The sequence below is a fragment of the Miniopterus schreibersii genome (genome assembly GCF_964146895.1).
Source record: "Miniopterus schreibersii genome assembly, chromosome: 16".
In the NCBI taxonomy this organism is placed as follows: Eukaryota; Metazoa; Chordata; class Mammalia; order Chiroptera; family Miniopteridae; genus Miniopterus; species Miniopterus schreibersii.
Genome location: NC_138116.1, coordinates 23,900,003 through 23,925,973, shown reverse-complemented (window position 1 = coordinate 23,925,973; position 25,971 = coordinate 23,900,003). Strand labels below are relative to the sequence as shown.

At 51.0% G+C, this 25,971-nt stretch overlaps 1 protein-coding gene and 1 pseudogene across 2 annotated transcripts; one reads left to right on the top strand and one right to left on the bottom strand.

Annotated features, from left to right (window-relative positions):
* The first annotated feature begins 7,691 nt into the window (after positions 1 to 7,691).
* Positions 7,692 to 9,224, top strand: PPY (pancreatic polypeptide). Its single transcript, XM_081115958.1, has 4 exons — positions 7,692 to 7,743; positions 8,481 to 8,671; positions 8,843 to 8,914; positions 9,084 to 9,224. The coding sequence occupies exons 2-4, from the start codon at positions 8,481 to 8,483 to the stop codon at positions 9,097 to 9,099; spliced, it is 279 nt and encodes a 92-aa protein (XP_080972084.1). The 5' UTR covers positions 7,692 to 7,743; the 3' UTR covers positions 9,100 to 9,224.
* Positions 9,225 to 17,643: 8,419 nt separating this feature from the next.
* On the bottom strand, positions 17,644 to 19,347 carry LOC308568472 (importin subunit alpha-1-like; annotated as a pseudogene). Its single transcript has 2 exons — positions 18,904 to 19,347; positions 17,644 to 18,708 (listed from the first exon to the last, which is right to left on the bottom strand). The product of its transcript is annotated as an importin subunit alpha-1-like (transcript).
* Between the last annotated feature and the right edge of the window lie 6,624 nt (positions 19,348 to 25,971).

Sequence of the window (25,971 nt, the reverse complement as noted above, 5' to 3'; positions counted from 1 at the left end):
ATGTTAGAAGGAAGGATGAGTGACTACCCTCCACCGGGAAGTGATGGAAAAGGGGCAGTAGGAGGACTCTGGGGGGGCTGGTGATGTGCTCTGTTTTTTGTGCTGGATGCTGGTTACATTGGTGTGGTTAGTTTGTGAAAACCCATCGAGCTGAACATATACAATTTGTGCATGTTAATGTATAGGTGCTGATTTCCAATAAGAAGTTGAGAATGTTTTTTAACATTTATGGAGCCATCATCTGGATGAATTTAAGCTCTATGCCACTGATTAAACTCTCTCTGCCCTATTGTTTCCTCCCTTCCTCTATTCCCTCATCTATTCCTGGGCCTCATCTAGGTGCCCACATCTCATTTCCTCTAGTCTGGCCTACACCTGATTGCTCTGCAATTATATTTAAATATATTTTAAAAATTGTTTTTGTTAGAGGAATGAGTGCTTAAAATCCCCCCCCCCCACCGATTCCGTATAGGTAAATGGAAGTCCTGTCTTCCCTTTGAAGTTCCATGAGTTAGAATTAGGTTCAGCTATGACTCAGGAAACTCAAATTATTTAACAACACCCTAAACCAGCGGTTTGCAAACCTAAGCATACACCGGAATCCTGGGCAGAGTTTGTTAAAACACAGGTTGCTTGGCCCCACCCTTAGAGCCCCTCATGCAGTAGGTCTAAGATGGGGCCTGAGAATGTATCTTTTTACTATGTTGCCAGGTAACGCTGTCGCTGTTGTTTGGGAAACCGTACTTTGAGAATGACTGCCATAAACACACTTGGTTTTATTTTCTCATGTTAAAAGCTCAGAGGTTTGCAGCCCAGGGCTGGTGTGGCAGTGAACAGTAGGGATCCAGGGTCCTTCAAGCTTTTCACTCTGGTTGCCTAAGATATGTCCCTTGCCTCATGGTCCAATATAGCTGCTTGAGCTCCAGCCATTAGGTCTTCATTCCAGCAACCAGGAAGGAGGAAAGAGCAGAAGGAAACAAAACAAAACATTACGGTGACTTCAAGTGCCTTTAAGGACATTTCCTGGAAATTATAAACACCACTTCCATTTGCAATCCATTGGCCAGAACTTAGTCATACATAAATAACTTCTTATAAGGGAGGCTGGGACTATGATTTTTTATTCTGGATGCCCAGGCACTAGCTAAGTCAGGGGTTATGTGACTAATGAAGAAGGAAAGAATCGATATTGGGGGCAACAAGAAAACGTCAGAGAACGCACCCCACCCCATCTGCCCAGGGCCCTGGAGCCAGGCCTGTGCTGGAGGCCTAAACCCAGCAAGTTAAGATTAGATGATCTCGCAGGCCGGGCGCTGCTCAGCGGTTGAGTGTCGACGTAGGATCCAGGCGATCAGGGTTCGATTCCCGGTCAGGGCACATGCCCGGGTTGCGGGCTCGATCCCCAGTTGGGGGCGTGCAGGAGGCAGCCGATCAATGATTCTCTCATCACTGATGTTTCTCTCCCTCTCCTTTCCTCTCTCTGAAATCAATAAAGATATATTTAAAAAAAAAAAATTAGATGACCTCAGATAAGACAAGTGGCCATATCTCTTTGTGTCTCATATCTTTGTCTGTAAAATGGGAACTCATTCATGCCTTCCTCCAACCCATTTACTGAGGCTCTTTCCTGGCCAGGCACTGGCTGGCACCCAGGATGGAGGAGTAAGTCGAGGCCACTGGATACAAGGTGCCCACAGTCCAGGGGACAGACAGATGGACAGATACCTCTGCCCTTTGGTGCAGGGTATAGAGGGCTATTCTGGGGGCAGCACAGGGAAGGGCCCCGACCCAGCCAGGGAGTGAGGGTGAGGGTGGCCTCTACAAATAGCATTTCCTCCTGCTTTCAGTGTTATTGTAGGAGCAAATAAAATTCCAGATGTAATGGCTTACAAACAGCAAAGTACTATAGAGAAGTTTGTTGCTTTTCTCTCTGAGACCCAGGCCCAAACTGGGTGTAGAGGTGCAATTCCCAATGGGGCCGAGGCCTGCCAGCAGGAGAGGTGACCTGGGGGGGGGGCTTTAAGTACGGATGGAAGCCACGGACGCTTTTTCTTGGGAAAATGTAGTTCAACACACATTTTGCCATGCAACTTCAAGGGGTTCACAGACCCCCGAAGCCCATTGAAGGACCCCATTGAAGAACTCTTGTCATAGAGAAAATCTCCACCTTGGCCAGTGGTGGTTTTTAGGAGCCCCGGGCTCTGGGACAGCAGTTTCAAGAGGTTTTCCTGAATAGTGTCAAGTCTGGAGTCGGGACTTTAAGCAGCAAAACCCCCGTGGCAGTGGCGGTGGCAGTGGCAGAGATGGCCGAGGCTGGGGTGCAGTTTCAAGGGACCCCGGCACCGGGCAGAGGAGAAAGAGCAGAGTGGGTGGAGAGGAGACAAGAGAAAGGGGTGCGGGGAAGAAGGTTGGCCGCAGGAGGGCCACGGTGCCGGTGCCGAGTGCCAAGGGCCAGGCAGGTCTGCGGCTGCCTGGGGGGTTGGGGGGTAAGGGGCAGGCATCAGAACAGGCTTCAGGCCAGTGTCCTCCAGCTGTGTCCTGTAAGAGGTGAAAAGTCCTGGTGCCAGGGGGTGTCAAGGCGAGGCCCCAAGAACCCTAATTTCTGTGCATCTGGCCCGGGCCTCGGTCTCCCTGGGAAGCACCAGGAGGGTAGGGGTTGGGTTGTTTCTTGTTTCCTCCCCTCTCTGCAACCGCCCTCCGCCCTCTCTGATGGATGGCACAGACTGTCACAACTAATGGCTTTCTGTGGAGCCCTGGGAACTAATGGAGCTAACCAGAATTCAGTAAATGAGTCAACGCCACTTTACCACTCTCCCCACCCCACAGTCCCCTCCACCAGGGGCCACGGAGCAGGCCACAGACTGCACAGAGGCGCATAGGCACTGGGGACATGGCATGGGGTGGGGGGTAGAGCCTGTTACTTGAACTGGGCAAGGGAGGTGGGGGGGGGGAGAAGGGGAGGGATGGGGTGAAGGAGGAGAGGAAGGTATGTAGAGAGGGAGTGGGTGAGAATGGTGGAGAAAGGTGGGGAGATGCAGGTGGCAGAGACTGGGAGAGAGGAGGAGAAGGGATACTTGGGGCTAGGGGTGAAGCTAGGGTCCCCCTCAGTACCAGACACTGGAGTGCAAAGGTAGGAAGCCCCAGGCTGAGGAGTCTACAGTTTGGATGGAGAGGGAGACAAATACACCCATTATTTTCATTGTCAAAAGAAGCACGTGACACAAGCTTTATCGTTCCCCTGTTACAGTCAGGCTCAGAGAGGCCAGGCAACTTTCCCAAAGTCACACAGCTGAGAAATGCAAGTGAAATGCAAACCCAGAGCAGTCTGACTCCAGAATCCATGCTCTTTCCCACCACCCCTGGTTCACAGGTCTGTGGAAAGGGCAGAACAGATTACTTGGGGCTTATCTGATTTGCCCTGATAATGGGATTACTTGGTTGGGAGTGGGGGTGCCACACCTCCTTGTGTCTGGACTTCAGCAAGGCCTTTGGCAAAATCTCTCCTGACTTCCTGTGGACACAGGATGGTGTGTGGGGGGAATGGCTCAATGGCTAGAAGAATTCCTAATTAGATCGGGCAGATTCTAGAGAGTTGATGGCAGAACCGAGGCTAGTGCTGGGAGGTAGTGGGGCTCTGTCTTTGGTTCTGTTCCGGTTAACATTTTTTTATTACCCAGGTAATATATGTCTGCTGTAGAAAAATATAAACTCTAGATAAACAAAAAGAAAGAAAAAGCATCCTAAATCTCACTAACAACACTGACTGAACAGTCTTTTCAACTTGCTGTAACTTTGAAATTTTCTTAATAAGATGGAGATAAAATTCCCAGCACAAAAGGTAATCCACTGTTCACCTTTAGGGTGCACCCTGCCAATCTCTTAAAAATCTTTTTCATTGAATTTACTGAGGTGACATTGGTTAATAAAATTATATAGGTTTCAAGAGTACAATTCAATCTACTAATCTCTTTATTGCAAATAGTAGCAATAAAATGTAGCATTTTATTGGGCACTTACAATGGGCTGGGCACTTACAATGAGCTGGCAGTGGTGCTGAGCATCTTACAGGCATATCATTAAATCTTCATAACCCGTTACAAGTACTTTATGATCTACTTTTCACATGACAAAGCTGAGGCTCAGAGGTGAAATAACTGGCTCTGGCCTCAGAGACTGGGTGAGTGGCTAAAGCAGAGTTTGAACCAGGATTTGTCTGACTTCAGAGCTGAACTCTGAGCAACTATGGGACGCTGTCCTCCCTAAAGTGAGCCCAGACCCACCTCTACCCACTGTCAGCCTCTTCCCACCTCACCCCTCCTGGGGAGCTGTGGATGCGGGATGGTCAGAACCCTTCGCGATGCTTCCCTTCTGCTTGGCTGACACCTAGGATGTGACCCCTCAGAAGACACAGATCCCAGTAAAGCCCGAGATACTCCTGGTCTTTAAATTTTTTTTTCAATTACAGTTGTCATTCAATATTATTTTATATTAATTTCAGGTGTACAGCATAGTGGTTAAGCACTTATATAATTTACAAAGTGGCCCCCCCCCTGATAATTCTAGTACCCATCTGACACCATACATAGTTATTACAATATTATTGACTATATTCCCTATGCTGTACTTTACATCCCTGTGACTATTTTGTAACTACCAATCTGTACGTCTTAATCCCTTCCCCCTTTTCACCCAGCCCCCCAACACCCCTCCATCAGGTACAGATGGCCAATAGACATATGAAAAGATGCTCAGTGTCACTAACCTTCAGAGAAATGCAAATTAAAACCACAATGAGATATCACCTTGCACCTGTCAGAATGGCTGCCATCAATCAATCAATAAAAAATAAGCATTGTCGAGGGTGTGGAGAGAAGGGAACCCTCAGGCACTGTTGGTAGGACCTCAGATCGGTGCAGCCACCGGGGAAGAGGTTGTATTGTTGAGAGAAGCAAGGCAAAGCACAGCATAAGCAGTCTATCCCATTTTATATTTATGGCTTCTTAAACAGACAGAGTTAATAGTGACTTAAACAAGAGAGAGGTTTATTTCTCTCCCATAAAATGCGAGTGGCACCTGGGGAGTTGGCAGGTCTGCTCCATGAAGACGCCCAGGAGCCCAGGGTCCTATTTCGTGTTTCGCGGCTTCCCTGGCCCCCATGTGCAGGACGAAGGTGGGCCACCGGCACCACTTCCCGTGTCCCAGCCGGTGGGAGGCAGGGAGGGGGACGCGTAGGGATGCTGGTTACTACGCTGCATAACAAGTTACCCTAAGACGCAGGGTCTTAAAACAACCATTATATTTTACTCATGATTTTGTAGGACAGGATTGGGAAGGGCTCGACTAGCCAGTCGCCACTTGGAGTCTCTCATAGTGACAGTCAGGCTGGCTGGGCTGCAGTCGTCTGAAGGCTCACTCACCCTGCTGGGTGCCGCTGGCTACTGGGGGGGCTCAGCCGAGGTTGTTGATGCAACACCTACACGTGGCCTCTCCAGCATGATGCTCCTGGGGTACCTGGACCTACATGGTAGCTTTGGAGACACTCTTGTGCGATGGGATATGGAGGACAGGATGCCGGTCAGATTCCTGGCAGTCTCCTATGTGGGGGCTCCTCTTCCCCTCGCTACTGTACACTCGCCTTTACCCTGTGACCCCAGGGTTTTCTGGGGTGTTCCTTTCCTAGTCTCCTCACAGCCCTCACTCCATCCTCAACACTGTCCAATGGCCATCCGCCCTGTCCCGAAGGGCAAGGTTCGGGCGGGGGGGAGGGACAGCTGGCATTTGCATTTAGCCCACCTGCAGGTAGGTACTTGGTACTTCTCTAAGCAGGGCCCCATGGCAAGTCCTGGGAACTTACGAAGATGAGTGAGTGAGACCAGCCGTCACTGTTCTGGACATGCCGCACTGTTTAGAAAGCACATCCACTATCTTTTCCTCCTGGGCTGTCACATCCGGAGAGCACCCAGAAAAGGAATCTTGTTTGCAAAGGAGAAAAATGAACCTATACGTTCAGTTGACATTGTGAAGTACCTGTCATTTCTTAGGCAGTGACAAAGCTGTTTACAAAACTGTAAATGGCCTCAGCACTTGAGTTAATGGCCAGATCCACCATCTGTCTGCGGGGGCTGGGGCCTGCTGAGGACAGGGCCCAGAATAGGTCCCACCGGCCTATGGTCCTGTGGCAGTTCAGACCCTTCCAACTGCGGTTGGAGCCTAGCGCCCCCTGGTGGCAGGGAGCGGCCTCTGCCGGCCTCACTAGAGGCCCCGCCTGGGGCCCACCGCTGCTTTCACCTCCCTTGATTCCAGGTCAGAACCCAGAACTGCGGGGTTCTGTGGAGAAAGGCCGGGGTTTGCAGAGGCAGAACCACCTCCACATTTGCTTTGTGGAAAGTGAGTTGTCGGGTGAAGCATCATTGTTGTTGCTGCCAGAAATCAGAAATGAGAGGAACAAGCGGAGCTCCCATGTTTCCTCACGATCTTGAGGAAAATCAAAGCTCAGATTCCTGCGGCATCACCTCCAGTCCTCCCCCCACACACCCCAAACTCCTAACACACACTTTTGGTGTCCTGATCTGGGACAGCAGAACTTCAGGGGTGAGAGGCCCTGCGCTTCCTTCTCAGGCTTCTGCGTGTCATTCAGGCGCAGCCAGTTGCTGTTCCTTGGTCTGGAGTTGGGAAGGGACAGAGAGCAGGGGCAATTCGGAGCCTCCTGGGTGGGGTTGGGAATCTAGGCCAGAACTTGAGCCCTAGACAGCTGTGTGATCTTGGGCAAGTGTCTTCACCTCTGTGAGCCTCATGTTTCTCAGCCAAAAAATGGGAAATTATAGCACAACTTTGACAACCCCACTTAGAAAAAAAGAGCCCAGATTTTGGAGTTAGACTTTATTTCAAACCCTGAATCTACTACCACTGACTAATTATGTCAGCCTTAATGGCTCTGAGCCTCAGTTTCTGAGTCTGTATAATGGGATGTTATAGGAACTCAGTGAGGTGATTGAACTGGGAGCACTCTGGAAAACTCAAGGCTTTACAAATGATGCTGGTTTTTATCACTCCCCTGGAATGGGGGCTCTGCAGTGACCACCAGAAATTGGCACCCCCATTTCTTCTGAACCCGGGCACATCAGTTCTAATTTTGCATCCTACACACCAGCCAGAGTGGGTTTCTCCTGGGCTGGGCCCCCACTCCTTCTCACATTGCCTAGTCACCTGAGGCATCTCACCCACTTCCACCTTGTCTAATCACAGACTGGAAAGGAAGTTCCGAGTCTCCATCCCTCATCCCGGTCTCAGAGCCCCAGCCTCAATCTTCTGCCCTGAGGGAATTTGTTTGATGCTTTGAGTTAATCCTTGGGAGGGGTGCTGTTCCAAGGCTTGAGGCCAGAACCTTTCATTCATCCCGAGGTCCCAGAACCCTGTCTTCCTTGAACCAAACCTGCTCTTGGTGCCCAAAGGCAGCTGGGAGCCCGCAGGAGACTTACTGTAGTTCCCTTCTACCCATTACACTGCTAAGTCTGCTCTCACAGCGCTGCCCTGTGCCTCTCCTGTCCCTGGCCTCAGGGAGCTGGCTGGCGCTGCGGTACCAGGGAGACTGCGGGAAGGGGGTGTGAAGGCTGGGGAGTGAGAGAGGCTGACAGAAGGCGGGGACTCTGGGGGCTGAGGGCTATAAAGGGGCAAGGCGGACAGCAGGGGACACGTCCAGTCTAAGGCAGGCTTGGTCCAGGGCTCGCTTGCTCAAGACTCAGGGTAAGTGGGCTCAGCCTTCCCCAAGGTCTGGGGGACTTTGGGGGACTCCCCGGGGCTAGGCCTGGGATAGGTGGGGAAACAGCTGATGCTTTGCAGGGCTGGGGGCCTCCAGAGGCCTGAGGTCCTGTGTGGGTCTGGCTCTACATCTGGACAAATTTGTCACCCTGGAAGAGCCGTCTGTGACCAGAAGATTGAAAATGTGTGTGGGGAGTGGTTGATGGTGGCTGTGAACACAAATGTGTGAGCGATTTTGAACTTGTGAGTGATTGGGATCCATGTGTGTGACCGTGACCGTCTGTATCTGCATGTCCATCCCTGGTGGGGGATGGAGGAGCAGACCCACAGGCCACTGATTTCTGTCCTTTGGTTCACAAGTTCATTCTGTGTGCCCTGCCTTGTAGGTGAGCAGGAGTGCCCTTACTTCCCACCAACCTTGTCCCTCCAACCCCTACCCCACATCTGCCTCCTCAGAGCCATCAGGCCCCGGATGTCATGAGTCCTGTGTCTCCTGCCCCATGTCCCTACCTCCTCTGAGGCCCTGGCTGAGCTCTGGCTGCTCATGAGAGGAGTTGTCTGTACTTTCTGAGGCAGTGTCTAGGAGGTGGGGTGATAAGGTCTGAGAGGCTCTTTGCTCTGCCCTCTTGTCCCCAGGCTTGGAGAAGTAGGTGATGGGCTAAGAGACTGGGTGGGTGGGCTCTGTTCTGCCTCCATCTCCCCTCCCACTCCTTGCTCCTCAGATGGCTGCTGCAAGCCACTGCCTCTCCCTGCTGTTCCTGTCCACGTGTGTGGCTTTGTTGCTGCAGTCACCTCTGGGTGCCTCGGGGGCCCCTCTGGAGCCAGTGTACCCAGGAGACAACGCCACACCGGAGCAGATGGCCCAGTATGCAGCTGAGCTCCGCAGATACATCAACATGCTGACCAGGCCCAGGTGTGTATGAGAGAGGGCGAGCGGTCCCACCCCCTGCCTTTCCACGTTCTTGGGAAAGCAGAACCTCTCTACGGACCAGGCCTGGGCCCATGTGCCCCTGGCAGGCATGAGGCAGGTGGGCTGGCACCTGGGCACAGGGCTTGCTTGCCTCAGCTGCCTCTCCCCTCCCAGATATGGGAAACGAGACAAAGAAGATACCCTGAACTTCTTGGAGTGGGAATTCCCCAACAAAGCTGTCCCCAGGTAGGTTTGATCCCCTGTCCTGTGTGCCAGCTCCTTGGGGCTGAAATGGGGGTGGGGGGTCAGTGGAGGTGAGTGGGGGGCAGAACAGGGGCCTAGGGCTGACCTTGAGGTCTCCTGAGGGTATGAGGACTGCCCACTCACACTGCCATGTTCTGCCCTCTCCTCACAGCCAGGTGGATATGTAATGCCACCTCCTGCCTCTGCCCACTCAAGGACAGTGCCGGCCCAGCTCTCCGCTCCACGCGCTTGGCTCTGGCCAAAGCTTGCTCCCCGCTCCCACACAGGCTAAATAAAGCAAATCAAAGACATAGTCTCTCTCTGTGTCTCTGGACCCTTGGTGGGGCATGAGCAGCCAAAGGTTTGGGAGAGAAAGGGGGAGGGGAAGGAGGAGAAGGGAAAGGAGGGTGCTATGAATGATTCAGAACATCTACAGGGTCATCAGAGCCATTCAGCTTATCCTCTCTACTTCACAGAGGGGACAGGGACTCCCCCAAGGTCACTCAGCAAGTCAGGGAAGGGGCGGTCTTGGGCTTGAATCTTCCATTTCAGCACCTACACTCTCCTGATCATGGGCCCCATAACAGCCTTGTCCCAAAATGTACCCCCACAATTCTTTCCTACAGTTTAGTGTCCTTGGCATGAGGGCAGGAGTGACAGCCCAGCCCAGAGGAATGGCTGGTGCTAAGTCACCGGCTGCACCAATGGCATCAGAGCTGCCCTCCACCGGGCAGGCCACTGCGCATGTTCAGTTGGAGCACATAAGGGGATACACAGCTCAGCAGAAGCATGGTCTGAGGAGGGGGACTGTGGAGGGGAGGGGTGTGGAGATGGTGTCATGTGCAGATTACTGGGAAAAGGAGCCTACTGTGTGCCAAGGGTATTTAACCCTCCCAACAACCCTGTGAGCATGATAACTGTTATCCTCTGAGACCAAGGCTCAGAGAGGTACCACAGTTTGTGCAGGGTCCTGCCTCAGACGGCATCCTCATAGAGGGATCCAGCATCAGTGTTAGAGTCAGATGAACCCAGGTTCTGCCTGTGTGCTTTGGGGCAGGGATATAACCTCTCCGAGCCTCACATGGCAAATCTGTAAAATGTTAATGATAGGGTTGTAATGAGCATGACATGAAGTAATGCATGTGAAACAGTTAGCTTGGCCCTTGACCCAGGGAAGCGCTCAGCAAATGGGAGCTTTTTGGGGGCAGACTTGTGGTGCAGCCACGAAAATATTTCCACGAAAATGTGGGAAGACGGCAGAGAGATAACATGCTCTTCAAACATGGGAGGAGTGGGTAGAGGCCCATGGAAGGGATTCTGGAAGGCAGGCTTTAGGTGACTATAGGAAATATCTTTGAAGAACCAGAAATTTGGAAAGAACTTGTCCTGAGAGGTTGTGAACTCCTGGGCAAAGGAGCTCTTCAAACAACTGTAGGAGGGGAGGCCATGGGGGAGTTCAGGTTCCAGGGAGGAGGCTAATCTGCGGATTCCACACTCTAGTTCTGGGAGGGCTCAAAAGGGATCCTGCTCCAGGGAGGCCCGCACTGAGGAGTCCCAGTGGGTCCCAGTGGCCTTCCCTAGCCCTTGCCGTTCTCAGGTACCTGAATAGGTGGGGATGGGGTGGTGTGTGTGTGACAAGGAGGAGCTTGTCTCTCTCCCCTTTTCCTGGGCTAGGAGCACCTGTGGATAAGGGATAGTCATGGGAGTAGGGGTGGGAAGGAGGAGTGAGAGAATTAGAACTTTTCTGGTTCCTGGAATGGCTTCTCCTACCTCCCTCACTTGCTTTGCCTGCAGAGATGGGGGCTGGTGGGTTTGGTGGATGAGGGATCCACTTTCCTGGGCTCAGCACCTCACACGGATCTCACAGTAATGACACCACATCATGTTTCCCCTCCAGTCCTGGCTGTGTCTGGTGCATGCAAATGACCTGAAAGTGGAACCAGGCCCTAAAAGGCAAAGGGCTGGAGAGGATACAGCTACCAGACAGATGCATGGCTCAGGCTGATTCTTAAGTCCAAGGGGGTATTTGGGAGGGGGGCTAATTTCAGCAGAAGATCTGAATTTGGGTCTGGATGATGGACCCTGAAGTCCTACCCCAGGGAGGGGTTCTGAGTAGGGAGAGATGTAGACACTTCCCAGGGTCAGGAATTAGGACCCTACTCAGGACACAGCTGCGTATGAGTTGGATCTGCCCCTGCCCAGGCCTCTCTGATGGCCATCAGCTCCCAGAGGATAGTGACACCCTCTCACCAGCTTCTCAGGGACAGGCCTGGCTGGGCTCCCAGCCCTTCCCCTGCTCTGCTCACTGCCAGTGGGGCTGAGAGGGTCCAGGAGGCAAAGGCAGGACCTTATGCTCTGCACACTAAGGGGCAGGCAAAGGCACTGCTGTCGCTTGTTCCTGTACGAACACTGACGTCCTGGGCTATCATGGAAACTGCCCTGCTCTGTGTAGAAACATGGGGTGGGGGTCTGGCTGAAGCCCCTCCTTTGCAGCTGCTGGAATCTACTTCTCTCACTCTGTTCTCCCTGTTGGTGAGAGTCCCAACCCTGGCAGTGCGGTATGTGTGTGAGGTGGGTGGGTTGCAGGGAGGAGGCAGGGACGCCCCTGTAGCTGAGGTCTTTTTCTCAGCAGGAGCTCCAGAGTCCTCTCTCCCTTGAAGGACAGGTAGGTCCCTTCCAGTCCAGGGCCCACATTAGTCATGGAAGCAATAGACATTCTATTTCTCTTTACTGTTTTCACGGGGGGGTAGGTGGGAGGAGTTAGGGACCCTCTCACAAAAAATATAAAGGAGATCGGTGGGTGGGGAGACTTGAGCCGGGCATCTGGAGGTGAAAGCCCAGCCTGGAGAAGGTATCCGCCCCCCCAGGTCTTCCTCTCGCTTCTGCCCAATCTGCCCCCAGTCCCGAGGCCCCTGACTGGTGCCAGCTGTGCCCAGGCTCTCCCTAGAAGGAGGTTGATGGTCAGGGTTTCGTGGTGTCCTGCAGTAGGAATTTCTTGGAGTTCGGTGGACGGGGTTTCATCGCATTTGCTGGTGGGACTTTGGTGGCGTTTGCTGGTGGGACTTGGATGGCAGTTGCTGGTGGGACTTTGATGGCGTTTGCCGATTGGACTTTCGTGGCGTTCGCTGGTGGGACTTCCATGGCGTTTTCTGGTGGGACTTTGATTGCGTTTGCTGGTGGGACTTTGGTGGCGTTCGCTGGTGGGACTTTGATGGCGTTTGCCGATTGGACTTTTGTGGCATTTGCTGGTGGGACTTTGATGGCGTTTGCCGATTGGACTTTGGTGGTGTTCGCTGGCGGAACTTTGATGGCGTTTTCTGGTGGGACTTTGATGGCGTTTTCTGGTGGGACTTTGATGGCATTTTCTGGTGGGACTTTGATGGCATTTTCTGGTGGGACTTTGATGGCGTTTGCTGGTGGGACTTTCGTGGCGTTCGCTGGTGGGGCTTTTGTGTTGTTCACGGTTTTCCTGGGGTTTAGAACGTCTTTCGATTTATTGGTGTCCTTAGATTTCAAGCTGGAGAACACGTCTTTGCAGAGGTGGGGCTGCGATACCCGGGGTGGGGGTGGGGCAGGTGGCGTCTATTTCCTCCCCGCGCCTCCCCTCCCGCTCGCCCCTCCGCCAGCCTACCTGCGGTTGAAGAGCTTGTCTATGTATTTGTTGAAATGGCTGATGGTGCTCAGCCAAAAGGCCGCCCTGGGCCCGCGCGGCTGCTGCAGTTGCTGCTCCTCCCCCAGGGCGCCCTCGGGCCGCTGCAGCAGCGCCACCAGGTAGGTCAGGGCCAGCGCGCACACGCAGCGCAGAGCGGGGGTCTGCAGGGGCGGGGCACACAGAGCCGCGTGAGCCCCCTCCGTACCTGGAGAGGCGGGCGAGCTGGGGCGCAGCGGGCTCGGACCCCGGGACCCGTGTGCCTCTGTGGTGTACACACGTGCACGAGCGCCGTTAGGGACATCCAGGTACCCAGGGCGAATGGTGCGCCCCTGGACTTGAACAGTGAGGCGCACGAAGCACCAGGCGAACCGGACCGTGGGGATGGACCGTGAGACACGCCCTGAGATGGACAACGAGGACGGCACAGAGCCATTGGTCAGCCCCCTAACCTCACTGGCCCCTACTCACCCCACTCCAGCCTCTCCTGCCTCCTGGCTGCTCCTTATAAATGCTAGATAAGCTGTTCTTTGCCTGGAAGACTCTCCAGATATCTTCATGGCCAACTTCCTCGCCTCCCCTTCAGGTATCAGCTCAAAATTCACCTTCCGGTGGGTCCTACTCTGACATCCTATTTAAAATTGCAACCCAGCCCCGCGGGTGTGGCCTGTGCTTTGGTTGAGCGTGGACCCATGCACCAAGAGGTCACCGTTTAGATTCCCGGTCAGGGCACATGCCCAGGTTGCTGCTTGATCCCCAGCAGGGGCCATGCAAGTGGGGGGGGGGGGATGTTGATACACCCATGTTTTTCTCTCTCTCCCTCTCCCTTCCTCTCTCTGAAATAAAAATAAAATAAAATAAAATTGCAACCCATCCTTTCATCTTGCTCTACTCCACCCACTTCTTCCATTGCACCTTCTAACTTACTATATTCTGTGCTTCTTTAAATTGTTTTTATCCCTCCTAAGTGGCCCCCCACCCTTGTAAGCACCATTATAGCTGGGATCTTTGCCTGTTTTGTTGACTGATGTATCACAAGAACCTAGAACAGTGCCTGACACTTAGTAGTTACATGTTAAATGAATGACTACCAACACAGTTACATATATCTACATGCACACCCCTAGTCATACACAGAGAATTCTGTGCTGGCACACACAGCAATTCACAATATTATGATGCCCATAAATGTGATACTCCCCCCCCACCCCCTCAGCCCCTGAGACACTCAGCTCTCTTGACCAGAAAAATCCCTTCATCCCCAACACCCAAAGTAGGGACAGGAAAACCTGGCAGCTGTCCTGGCCATGGGACTGGCAGAGGGGGGCTGCCCTGGCTTCAATCCTTCTTGCCCTTAATGCCTTGGGGAGGGGTAGTTGGTTCTAGCCTCCATCCCCAAGATCCTGGAGAAGACAGCTGACAGGGGCCACCAGACATTACCATGGTGCTGGGCAGGTGCAGAGCAGTGCAGCGAAAGGGTCTCGGTCTAGGATCTCTGAGGCCCTTTATAGTCCTTCAGATCTCTCTTTCCCTTTAAGGTCCCACCTCCAGCTTGGCCTTCTTACCCTGCCCCCATGTTATAACTGGGGAGCTGGGAACAGGGAGCGGGTGGGGGTGGAAGCACATGAACTGCTAGCTGTCCTGACCTGGGCACAGTCCCTGCCAGGGGCCCAGAGGTGTGGGTGGCAGAGGCGGGAGGCACTGGAGAGTGGGGTAAATTTTTGCTTCAAGTCTACAGATACTAAGGAGGAATTGTCACTGAGGTTGAGAGGGTGCCTCACTTTTCCCAGGGGCTGCTCTTAGAGTTGGTGGGGGGCGGCTATGCTGAGAGGCCAGGCCTTCCCACCCAGCTGGATCCAGGGTGCCTCCTTTCCCTGTCGAGCTGCTCTGAGGTCTCGGCACTCATTCCTGGCCTCTAGGCCTGCTGGCATAGGGAGGGGGTGAAGTTGAGGTTTCTCCCTTCAGGTGCAGGCCCTACTGCTCATCCTGGAGATTTCCTCGGCCTGCCTAGCCACTTCGGAGCTCCTGATGGCTGACCTGCAGAGCCTTCTGAAGGGTGGTGGGTCTTGGCTGCCTGAATGATGAACTCAGGCTTTGGGCTGCTTCAGGTCACAGAGCTTTGGCTGTGTGGCCTGTCAGGGCCCTTCTATCTATCTCTTCAACATTGCTGCTTTTCTGGAGCAAAGTTATGAAATGTGGGCTGATGCTTTATCACACCCATCTCACCCCCAGAAGGGGCATGGTAGGAAGAGCAGGGACTTCTGGGTAGGAATCCTTACCACCATTTCCTGACTGTGTGACCTTGATTAAGGGACATTATGTTCCCTGAGCCTCTGTGTCCTCATCTGTGAAATGGAGCTGATTGTACCTATAGCCTGGGCTGCTGTGAGGACTGAGTTGGATGATGTAGCTGAAGCCTTCAGGCAGCTCCTGGCACCTACTAGGTGATTAACATGTGTGAGCCCCTCCACTCCCGGATGCACCCTTTCCCCCTCCCCACTTCTTTCTCAGGGAAAGGAGTAACTCAGTGTCAATGCCACTGAAGCTAACGGGATGGCTCAGTAGCCAAGTAAGACCATTACTGCATTTCCACAGAGCCAAGAATCTCCAGAAAAGAGATTAGATTCCTATGATAAAATTACACAGTACAAGGTGGGAGGAGAGCTCTAGGGGCCAGTGTACGCCAAATTCTAACAAACAGACTATCATTTATTCCACTTAGGCATGGGTGCAATGCTGACACCCCATTCCTGAAAGAGTTCAAATGACATGTCCCTCTTCCAGCTTTGGCTGTGAGAACCCAAACTTCTTAGCTTGACATTTAAAGTCCTTAACAATTTGATCTCAGCCTTAAAAAAAAAAAAAAAAATTAAATCAACTTTACAGAAGTATAATTTACACACAATAAAATTTGCCCATTTAAAGTATCCAGTTGAATGAGTTTTGACAAACAGATACCCACCCCACAGTCAAGGTACAGAACATTTCCATCACCCCAGCAAGTTCCCTCCTGCCCTTGTCTAGCTCATCTGGCCCCAGGCAACTACTGATCTGATCTCTATGGATCAGTTTTGCCGGTTTTAGAACTTCATATAAATGGCATCAAACAATATGTTCTTTTTCTGCCTGATTTCTTTCACTCAGCACAATGTTTTTGACATTTCTCTGTGTTCTTAGGTGTATTAGCCATTTGTTCTGTTTCATTGCTGAGTTGTGTCTTTCCTCAGTGAGGGCAGACCACAGTCTGATGATCGTGGCCCTGTTCTGGATGTTTGCGTGCCCACCCTTTCTCTTTAGCGACGTCTCCTGCTGCTGCTCCTCCCTCGCTGCACTTGTCTGACTGGCCCCGCACCTGTTGGACTCAGTGGTCTGCTGAGCGCCCTGCACTCCCACCCCCCAGCCTCTGCTCGCGCTGCTCCTTCTATGTCAAATAAGCTGCTTCTACTCCTCTGCCTGGCAAAATCCCACTAGGGACACAGTGCTGGCAATTCCTCTTCTGTGAAGCCTCCCTGGCCCCCTTCTTGCCTTGCCCTGGGCTCCTGGGGCTCCTGCTCTGCTCAGGTAGCTGTGATGGCATTTATCATGTCTTCTGCCAGTTGATGCCCACGTCTGGCTCCTGTACCAGACTCCAAGAGAGAAGAAAGAACAGTGCCTTACTTACTCTGTGTCCCACGGACACTCCCCAGTGCCTGGAATAGAATAGATGCCTGGGGTTAATGGAGCGAACAGGTTGCCTGTCTTGCCTGAGAAATAGAATGTACATCAGGGTGTGGATTTCACTTTATTGCTCATTCTGAAGTGGGATAAGGGAGGGCAGGGCAAATCACCTCCCGGCTAGGGCCAAAGCCATCTAGGAGGAATGAGGGAGCCTCAGAGAGAAAGGAGGGAGTCAGTTCCTGAGCCTGGTTCTTCCTTCCTGAGCTTGGTGGGAGGGTCCAGTACCCTTTGTCCCAGGCCTGGGTCCCTCCTCACAGCCCCTGAGGGTGAGAGCCTCAGACTCAAACCTTTGTCTCAAGGAATTCCTTGGATGATTTGGGCTCACCCTTGGTCAGCTGGAGGGACTGTTCTGAGGCCTGGGGCCCAGACAGTTAATCTTCTTGATGTCTTCACCCATTGCCCTTTGTCCTGCTCTCACCTCTAGGCCACAAGCTTTGAACTGATTTGGCTAAGCCTTTTGGCTGGACCCCAAAGCAGAATGAGGGTGCTCTAAGAAGAGCTCTTGTCTATGCAAAGAGGAGTAGCCTGGGAAATTCCAGACTGGGAGTCCTCAGGGGCCTGCTTCAGTTCCAGGAGTTACTTGACACTTACTGCACAGTATTTATTGAACACCTGTCCTCCTGGAGGGATTGCAGGCACTGGGGACACACCTGTGAATGCAACGAAGTCCCTCTTCTAGGAGCTTCAATTCCATACATTCCCTTTTTATTTGGTAAACATTTTTTAGAGAATAATTCACATACAATACAATTCACCCATTTACAGTGTACAATTCGGTGGTTTCTGGTAGTTCACAGAGCTAAGCAACCATCATCACAATCAATTTTAGAAGATTTTGAATGTTCTTTAAAGAACATTTAAATATAAAGGTCCCATATTCTTTAGCAGTCACCTCCCATTCCCCCTAGCCCTAGACAACCAGCAATCTATTTTCTATATAGATTTGTCTATTCCAAACATTCCATATAAATTCAATCCTACGATATGTGGTCTTTTGTGACTGACTTCTTTCACTTAGCATGCTTTCAATGTTCATATGTGTTGTAGCATGTGTTGTTCTGTGACATTAGAGAGACAGTTTAGAAGTTCACCCTCACTTCTTTTTTTAAGTAATGAAAAGGGTAGAATTTAATCTTCATTTACAGGCTATTGCAAGATACGAAATTCCACATAGAAATAAGAAACCCATTGAGAGGAGAAGCTTCAGACAATATGTACAGTTTGGAACTATTCAAGTATAGTTTCACTGTAAAAAGTGCTACAATAACAAACCACATTTCAAAAGAGTTTTTAGTAGAGAAATAGTAAGACAAACTTATACCAAACACAATACACAACAAACAACTTTATGCCTCAGCAGTGCAATCTAAAAGTTAAAACTCCCAGGAGGGCCACCCTGAACTTGGAACATATAGCCTTCAGAGGTGGTTTCTGGCACATTTTGCTCTTCCTCTACAGAGAAATATTTCTCAATCAAGTTTAATGGAGCTACAAAGACTCATTGTTATGGTTTTGTAGAGCTTTAATTTTGTCCAAGCCTCCACATTTTTCAATCAGCATACTAAGTTTCTCAGTTTCACCTAGTTTCTCAGCAGCCTGAAAGATCTTTGAAATAGCATCCAGAATAATCAGAATAATTCTGGTATCTTTCACAGGTAAGAGGTTCATCAATGGTTCTTTTGTGCCCCAATGAATGAGATATACAATCTGTTCAACAGCTCCACCACTTGTAGAGTTGACCACAGCCCATACAGCTTCTTTTTCTGTCCTAAAGTCTGAGAGAGAACACCAATGCGGGATGGGACTAATTCATGGCTCACAACTTACTGTATCTGGTCCTGGCAGCCAGCTGTGATGTTTGACATTGTCCATTCATTCTGAATATTAGTTTTGGAGTTCGTTAGCAGGCTTGGAAATACAGCAAGTGCTCCCACATCTATTATAACCTGAGTCTGTTCATCTGTTGCTGTGACAATATTTTTTATGCTCTTAGCACCAGAGTCACAGTTGGCAATTCAGTGTCTCCTAGGAGCTTCACAGTTAGGGCACAACTCCTGTTTTCACAACCATTTCAGTCCATTCGTTTGGACCATCGGTAAGATAGAAAAAGGCCCAGCGGCTCTCTGCTAATACTTCTGGATCTGCATGATGCAGGAGATGCGCTAAAGCAGGAAGAATCTGCTCAACAGCATCTAATGGGGGTGCAGGATTCTTGTTGCGACAAAGCTTTGAAAGTGTCAGGGACTGCAGGAAGAGCCACCAGTGGGCCAACCGCACCATACTTGATAACCAAGTCTCGGAAAACTGAACCATCACCTGTGATGTTTCCTGGAGCCCGCACGGCTTGTTTGCTGGTGTGAGCAGGGGGAGATGCCAACAGAGAAATGAATGCTGGGCCCGGCCGGGCGTGGCTCAGCGGTTGAACGTCAGCCTAGGATCCAGGCGATCGAGGTTCTATTTCCGGTCAGGGCACATGCCTGGTTGCCGGCTCGATCAATGACTCTCTCATCATTGATGTTTCTATCTCTCTCTCTCCGTCTCCTTTCCTCTCTCTGAAATCAATAAGGATATATTTAAAAAAAGAAAAGAAAAAGGAAATGAATGCTGCGAGAGCAGCTCCATCTACTACAGCCTTGGTCTGTTTTGATGTCCTGGAAGCAATGTTAGCGAGGGTCCAAGCAGATCCACACTGGAAGGGACTACAATCGGTTCTGTGCATGAAGGACAGGCCTTTTGGAACCTAACCAGCCCGGGTTATGTTGTCTATGGGTGGCTGTTTTTCCCTAGAAAGCAGTTTCCTCGTAACCTGAGTAGTTTGGAGCTGGCTTTCCAAATTGCTGCTATTTATGCCTTTGACAATGTCCTTAACAGGCCAATTTGCAGTGGCCTGGTTGTTGTGATTTGTCTGCAGTGGAGAAGCAGCAGCGTCAGGAAATGAGCTGACAATTCTCCTTTTCAGCATCTGGTCCTCCTTCTTAGTCTTCCTGAGCTTCGAGTTAACCTCTCTTCCCTTGTTCTTGACCCTTGTAGGGCGTGCAGCTGGTGAATTAGCTTTCTCATTGGTGGACATGGTTAGGAGACGGGGAGAGAGCTACACAGCTGGCTCAGGCTTGCTCAGGAGACGGTGCAGGGCCCACAGGCTGAAGTTAGGCTGCTCTGAAAACGTCCACCACGGATCGGCCCGAAGACAGTGCCAAGACCACCCTCAATTTTGACATCAATTGCAAGTTCGGGGGCTCCTAAGACTACCATTAGAGTTCATAATTTGCTAGAAGGACTCACAGAATGTACTGCAAGCTGTTACGCTCATGGTTATTGCTTCTTACAGCTGAAGGATACAGCTTAAAGTCAGCCAAAGGGACAGGCACATACGGCAGAGTCCAGGAAAATTTTAAATATGAAGCTTCCAGTTGTCCTCTCCCGTGGAACTGTGGATACCATTCCTTTCCCAGCCATGATATGTGACAACATGCATGTGTGTTGCCAACCAGGCAAGCTCACCTGAGCCCTGGTGTCCAGAGTGTTTTTTGGGATCCTCACACAGGCATGGTTGATGCCCACATGGCTGATCTGTCTCCATCCAGCTTCTCCAGTATTTGAGATGATACCATGTGACCCACCCTCCCCCAGCACATTGTTAGACTACCTGGGGCGACCGAAGGCCCCCCCGGGCAAACAAAACGACTCTTATCAGGTGTGACATTTCATAGGCTTAGAGATTCTCAGAAGACAAGGGACAAAGGCCAGGCCTCTCTCTGGGAAAGGTTCAGTTCTTTACTAGACACATTCCCTTGTAGCTGAGTAATACACCAGTGTATGGATATAGCACATTTTATTGATTCACTCATCAGTTGATAGACATTTGGTCTGTTTCCACTTTTTGGCCGTTATGACTAATACTGCTATAATTATTTGTGCACACGTTTTGTGTGGACGTATGTTTTCATTTCTCTAGGAGTGGAATTGCTGGGTCATATGATAACTCTCTGTTTAACCTTCTGAGGACCTGCCAGACTGTTTCCCACAGGGGCTACGCCATCTGTTCCATGCACTCTTACTGACTGAGGCCTCTCTTGGGCCAGACCAGCGCAAGAACCAGTTAGCTGATCCTCATTTTTTTCTGAAAAACAAAATGCCAGTAACTTTCAGACCAGCATTTCTGTCCCCAGCTTCTGTTAAAGTTGATATTATTTATATTCTTATTATTTTAATATTAATCTACTAATGAGGGCTCCAAATATAACCTATTTAATTGCTTAACATGATACGTACATTTTCTCATAAAATAACACAGACAACTGTTTGCTACAGAACCCTCCACCCTGGACAGCATTCAGCCTGAGGGGGATGTCCAGTTCTGGCCTCACCGTCTGGGTGAGCAGTGGTGAGATGCCCCTCGCCTGGCTTCTGAGGCCAGTGCTGGGAGAGGAGGGAGGAAGAAGAGGATCTGTACTCTTTGAAGTTTTGCTGCCAGGGGGCTCCCTTCTATCCTGTAATCCCCAGACCGAGGAGGAAGGGGAAGATAACTCTGTTATCACCCCACTTCCTCATATCACAAACTAACAAATGACTAATGTTTCCTTTGTCCAGCACCCCTCCTCCCTCCAAATGGGGGTGGCTTTCAAAGGGTTGTTGGCCTCACATCAGACCCAGGGTAAGCAACGAGAAATTTGCCACTAATTTAATAAAAATGTCTTATGAAACATTATATATATGTACTGTTTATAAGTTCAATATGTATTATATTAAAAATTCACATAAAGAAACGGCTTTTATTACGCATATGTTGATCAGCTGCTCTTATATGCCCCTTTTAAAGGACAGGACAATCTCCCTGGAGTTAGGAGACAGAGCTGAGTCCTGTTGATGATATCAGCTCTGTCCCTGCTCTCAGACGCTATGTGAGGGACAGTGGGACCATGGAGCCCCCAGCTGGGTGTGGTCGGGGCTTCTGCATTATCTGCCTCTCTATGTTCCCAGGTCCTTAGGCACCCATCAGAAGCCTCCTTCGCAGAGCAGGCACCGAGGAGCACGGATGGGGCCATCAGTTCTTGGAGGCCTCTTCTCTTCCCTTCTTCTGAGGGGCTCATTCATCTCCCTCTGTTCTGGGTTCTCTCAGCTCTTCCTGCCCTGAGTGCCTTCCAAGCCCACAGCTACCTCGGGGGTCCTCTCAGCAGTCCTCCCCTGTGCATGCCCCAGCCCCAGTCTAACACCCAAGGGCCATGGGCCACATCTCCTGCTGACGATCCCTCGCACGCCTTTTTGCAGCCTTGGTTGTACATTGGCATCACCTGAAACTTCCCAAACTACTGTTATGTGGCCCAGCCCCCAGAGTCTGCACCATGTGTTAACTAAGTGCCCATTTGATGGCAGGCACTGCGGGGGGTGCTGATGTTACAGTGGTAGAAAGATACAGCCACTGCCCTCAAAGGACTTCACAGTAGTGGGAATAGGTATTTACTGAGTGGAATAATCAATATTTTAAGAAATATCTATCAAGAGGCCACCTCTTGTAAATCCCTGTTGGAAAGAATAGATTTATCTCCTTTATGAGCAGAGTGGGAAGTTGTCTTCTTAGATACACAGATTGATGGAGTTGGAAGGGAATTTAGTAAACAAGTCCCTATGTTCTAACCTCCCATTTTACGGATGAGAAAATCAAGGCCAAACGGCTACGCTTTCTGCACTGGAGGAGGAAGGTGGTCTCCGAGAGCCAGAAGGCTCTTGCATTAGGGCATCCCTGCCAGCTGCTCTTGGGAGCTGCTAAGCTGTCCTCCAGTCCAGTGCCTGATGCCAATTAGTAAAAGATTTAGGGTGCATTAGTGAAAGTATTTTAATCAAGTCTAGATAAATTCAAGATTAATTAAGCTGTGATGAATAACAGCTAAGGATTAGCCAGAAAGATTACAAATTGTTTCTAGGTGTTTATTTTAATGCTGATGTATGATGATTACATGCAGACTCTTAAATTAGGTCACATTTAAATGTTATTTAAGTTCAGCCATTTTTGTGAGTTATATTTTTGTAAATTAAAGAATAATTGATGGAAAGCGAAGTAAATCTCTTTACTCCCCAAACCTACCAAGCCTAGCTCGTCACTTGCTTGCTGTGTGCTGTGGGGCAAATCACTGATCTGCTCTGACCTTCAGTTAATTCATCTAAAATGAAGCTATTAATAGTACCTGTGAAGTGAGGCACAGCAAATACAGTGGAGCCTGAGGCCAGGTCACCTGGGGTCAAATCCCAGCCGTACCACTTACCGGCATGATGCCTTTGGGAAAAGGCATAGCATAGTGCTACCCCATATGTGCACCTGTGCACACATCCTCACAGGCACACAAGTGTACAAACATAGCCACATAGCCACCGACACATCCCCGCGCATGCTTCAGGCACACTTAGAGCCACGCTCGCTGTCTGCATGTGCCCGTGCACACCTCACAGGTGTCTGCCCAGGAAAGTCTGGAGCTCCTGGGGGACACTGCAACCCGGGCAGTTCTTTCTGTCAGCCCTAGTGCTGGTCCCTTGGGTGGGGGTAGAGAATGGCCAGAAGAGGGGATGCCTGGGGTGTTCCTGCCATAAGCACTGACCATGCCCTTCCCCCCACACCTCCAACACCTACCCTGAGGCCTGCTGCCCAGGAGCCACCCACTCCCAGTCTGCTTGGGGTCCTGGCCCTTTCCACACTCTGTACTGGTGGGGGTCAGAGAGCAACCCCTTCCCCAATGACCTGGCCTGGAGAAGGGCTGGCAAGATACCACTAATGGGTGTATGAGCTGCAGGAAGAGGACATGCTATCCCTGAGGGCACAGGTGACCTGGACTTCTCTCTCTCTCAGGGTCCCACCTGCTTCCCACACCAGTGCCTCAGGGCAGAGAACTGAAAGCAAAGAAGCCAGAGTGCTTAGAGCCCCTGTGGGGTGGGCAGGAGGTCCCCCCGCTCTGCCCCCAGGCACCTCAGAGAGGAGAAGTGCACAGGGTGGGCCCAGGATGGCTAAACCCCAATGCAGAGGGCAGCAGAAGATCCTGGGGGTGAGGCTTGGAGCTCAGCAGTTGGAGTCAAGCAGGGCTGGGGGGAGGGATGTGGGAGGAGCTGCTGTGTGGTAGAAGCAGAAGCCGGTGGAGAATTGCTCTGGGACAGAGGCCTCTCTGCATTGCCAGGATGGGGACATGGCCAGGGCATGCCCTAGATTCCCTGGCTCCCCTGCCATGGCTTACCGAGCACTTTTGTACGGGTTATCCCCTCCGGCCTATATAGAGCCTGTGAGGTGGATATAGTTAGCCCAGGTCAGTGACTTGCCCGAAGTCACCCAGCAAGTCACCCCAGTGTTCTCCTGTTCCTGTCCCTTCTGTCTGTCCCAACCCTCTGTAAGTGTTCCCTTGGCCCAGGCAAAGGGGTGGGAAGCAGCACAGAGTGCACGCCTGCAGCCTTCCTGCAGTCACCAGTTCAAGTGGGGACACTCTTCTCTCTTTTCTTTCTGTTGAAAACTAGCAACTCAAGTGCCCCGCACAGGCCCCTCCCTTATCTGTGGGTCCCCTTCCTTGCCCTGTCCCGGGTCTTCAGAGGCACTCAAGGTACTGTTGACTTGTGGGGGTCTCCAGCAATGGACGTGGGCTATTGGGGCAGCTAGTAGGGCTCCTCATTCCCGTGGTCTGCACTGTCTCCTGCAAGCTGGTCCATGGGCTGATGATGGGCCGCCTGTTCCTGGCCCCCTACAGAGTGCCCACAGCAAAGTTTTTGGCACCTCAGTGGGGGCACTGGAGGGAGAGGAGGATAGGAGAAGCGGGTGGCATAGATAGGGCTGGGCAAGATACCACTGGTGGGTGTGAGCAGCAGGAAGAGGGCATGCTATCTTGCAGCAGATATCTGGGGTTCCAGAAGCTCCGGGGTGGACCCTGCCTTCCCCAGGAGGACCTGAGGTCAGCTATGGGTGTATCAGCCAGCCAGAAACGGAGACTAAGCACTCACTGCTCAGCTGGCATTTAGCTAGAGCCTGCTCAGACCGACTCCTAGGAGGGAACCACATTTGTGGAACACCTTCTTAGTGCTTGGCACTGTGACAGCCACTCTACATCTGTCCTCCCCTAGATAGAGCTATTATCGCCACTGTACAGATGAAGACATTGAGGCTCAGAGAGGTTATGTAACTGGCCTAGGACACACATACAATGTAGCCAAACCAGGATTTCAACACAAAATTGTCTAATTCTAGGACTTCCCACCCCATGGGATTGTGGTGGAGTAAAACAAGGAGGCGGGGTAAAGCGCTAGTGTTGGGCCATGGTTAGGGAAGGGAGAGGAAGGCAAGGGGGCTGCTTCTGGGAGAGGTTCTGAGGCTTTATCATCTAGATCAGCAACCCGATGTGGGTACGAGGCAGGCTGGCCTGTGACTGGCTGGTGGTGGTGATGGCGGTGGTGGAGGGGGTTTCAGGATGTCATAGGGTTGTGAGGGGAGCAAGGACACTTGGTCCTCCAGAGAGGGTTTGATTTGGTCCTGGAGGGGAGGCGTAGCGACCTGTATGGATGCCCTGTTGAGGCTGGGACAAGGGGGAGGTGCAGCTTTTCCTTTAGAAATGTGATTTCCAAAGTGGGGATGCATTTTGTAGTAAGAAAGTATCGGAACTTCTATTTATAGTTTAAAGTAATCAATTTAAAATTATTTTCCTGTATGTGAATATTTTTTAATGTACATAATAGTTCAACAGCACAGATATAATCATATATAAATATAAACATACATGTATTGAGAGAGTTACAAACTTTTTTTTTTACCAAGAGGTACAGCCAATAGAAAAGGTTTCCAGAACAAGACTCTGGCGTGTTGCAAGGGTCGGGGGAGGGGGGGGGAACCAGAGCAGGTGGGTGTAGAAAAGACAGACTCGGCATAGCTATTGGCTACCCTGCTGCCTCTGGATAGCTGTTGGCGGCCCCTGCTGGCCATTACCGGAAATGCAACATTACTCAACCTCCAAATCTGCTGGAAATTCACAAAAACGCCCTCTGAGTTTTCTTTTTCTCTGTGCCCTGACTCCCAAAGCTTTGGGATGAACATCCACCAGAGGGAAACCTTGATTTCAGGGGAAGCAGAGACACTATCTTCATCCTGTAACCTCTGGAGCAAGGCAGGGAGGAAGACAGAGCTAATTATAGACCCCAATGAGGGAAGACTCATCCCCCCCAACACACACTGCAATAGGGGCAGCCCCTAACTGCCATGCATGCTGGATCCCTCAAACCTGCTTCACTTCCCAGATACTCTATTTCCCACCAGTAGCACCCTCGTTCCTTTGGGCCCAGCTTAGAAGACTTACTAAACCTCTGTTATGATGTTCAATAATACCACCAGAAAGTGTCTGGTGTCTGACAACCTCCTCCCAACCTCCACCCCAGGCTGTGAGCTCCAAGAAATCAGGAATCACTGAAACTGCCACTGAAGCTTCTATCTGACTCAATATCACTGAAGCTGGAACCTTGTCTGGAACAGAATAGGAGCATCTTACTCTGCATCCAGAAATGTTTCTTCCCTCTCTGTAACCTCACAGGGCTGTTGTGAGAATTAAACAACTGGTGTTATAAGATCCTGAACAGATGGGAGGAGTTAGCCTTCTCTAAGGTCCTAATAGAGAGATAATGTTGCCTGACTAAAGGGGGGTGGGGGCAGCTTGTAAGAATAATGAGTTGGGCTCCACCTCCC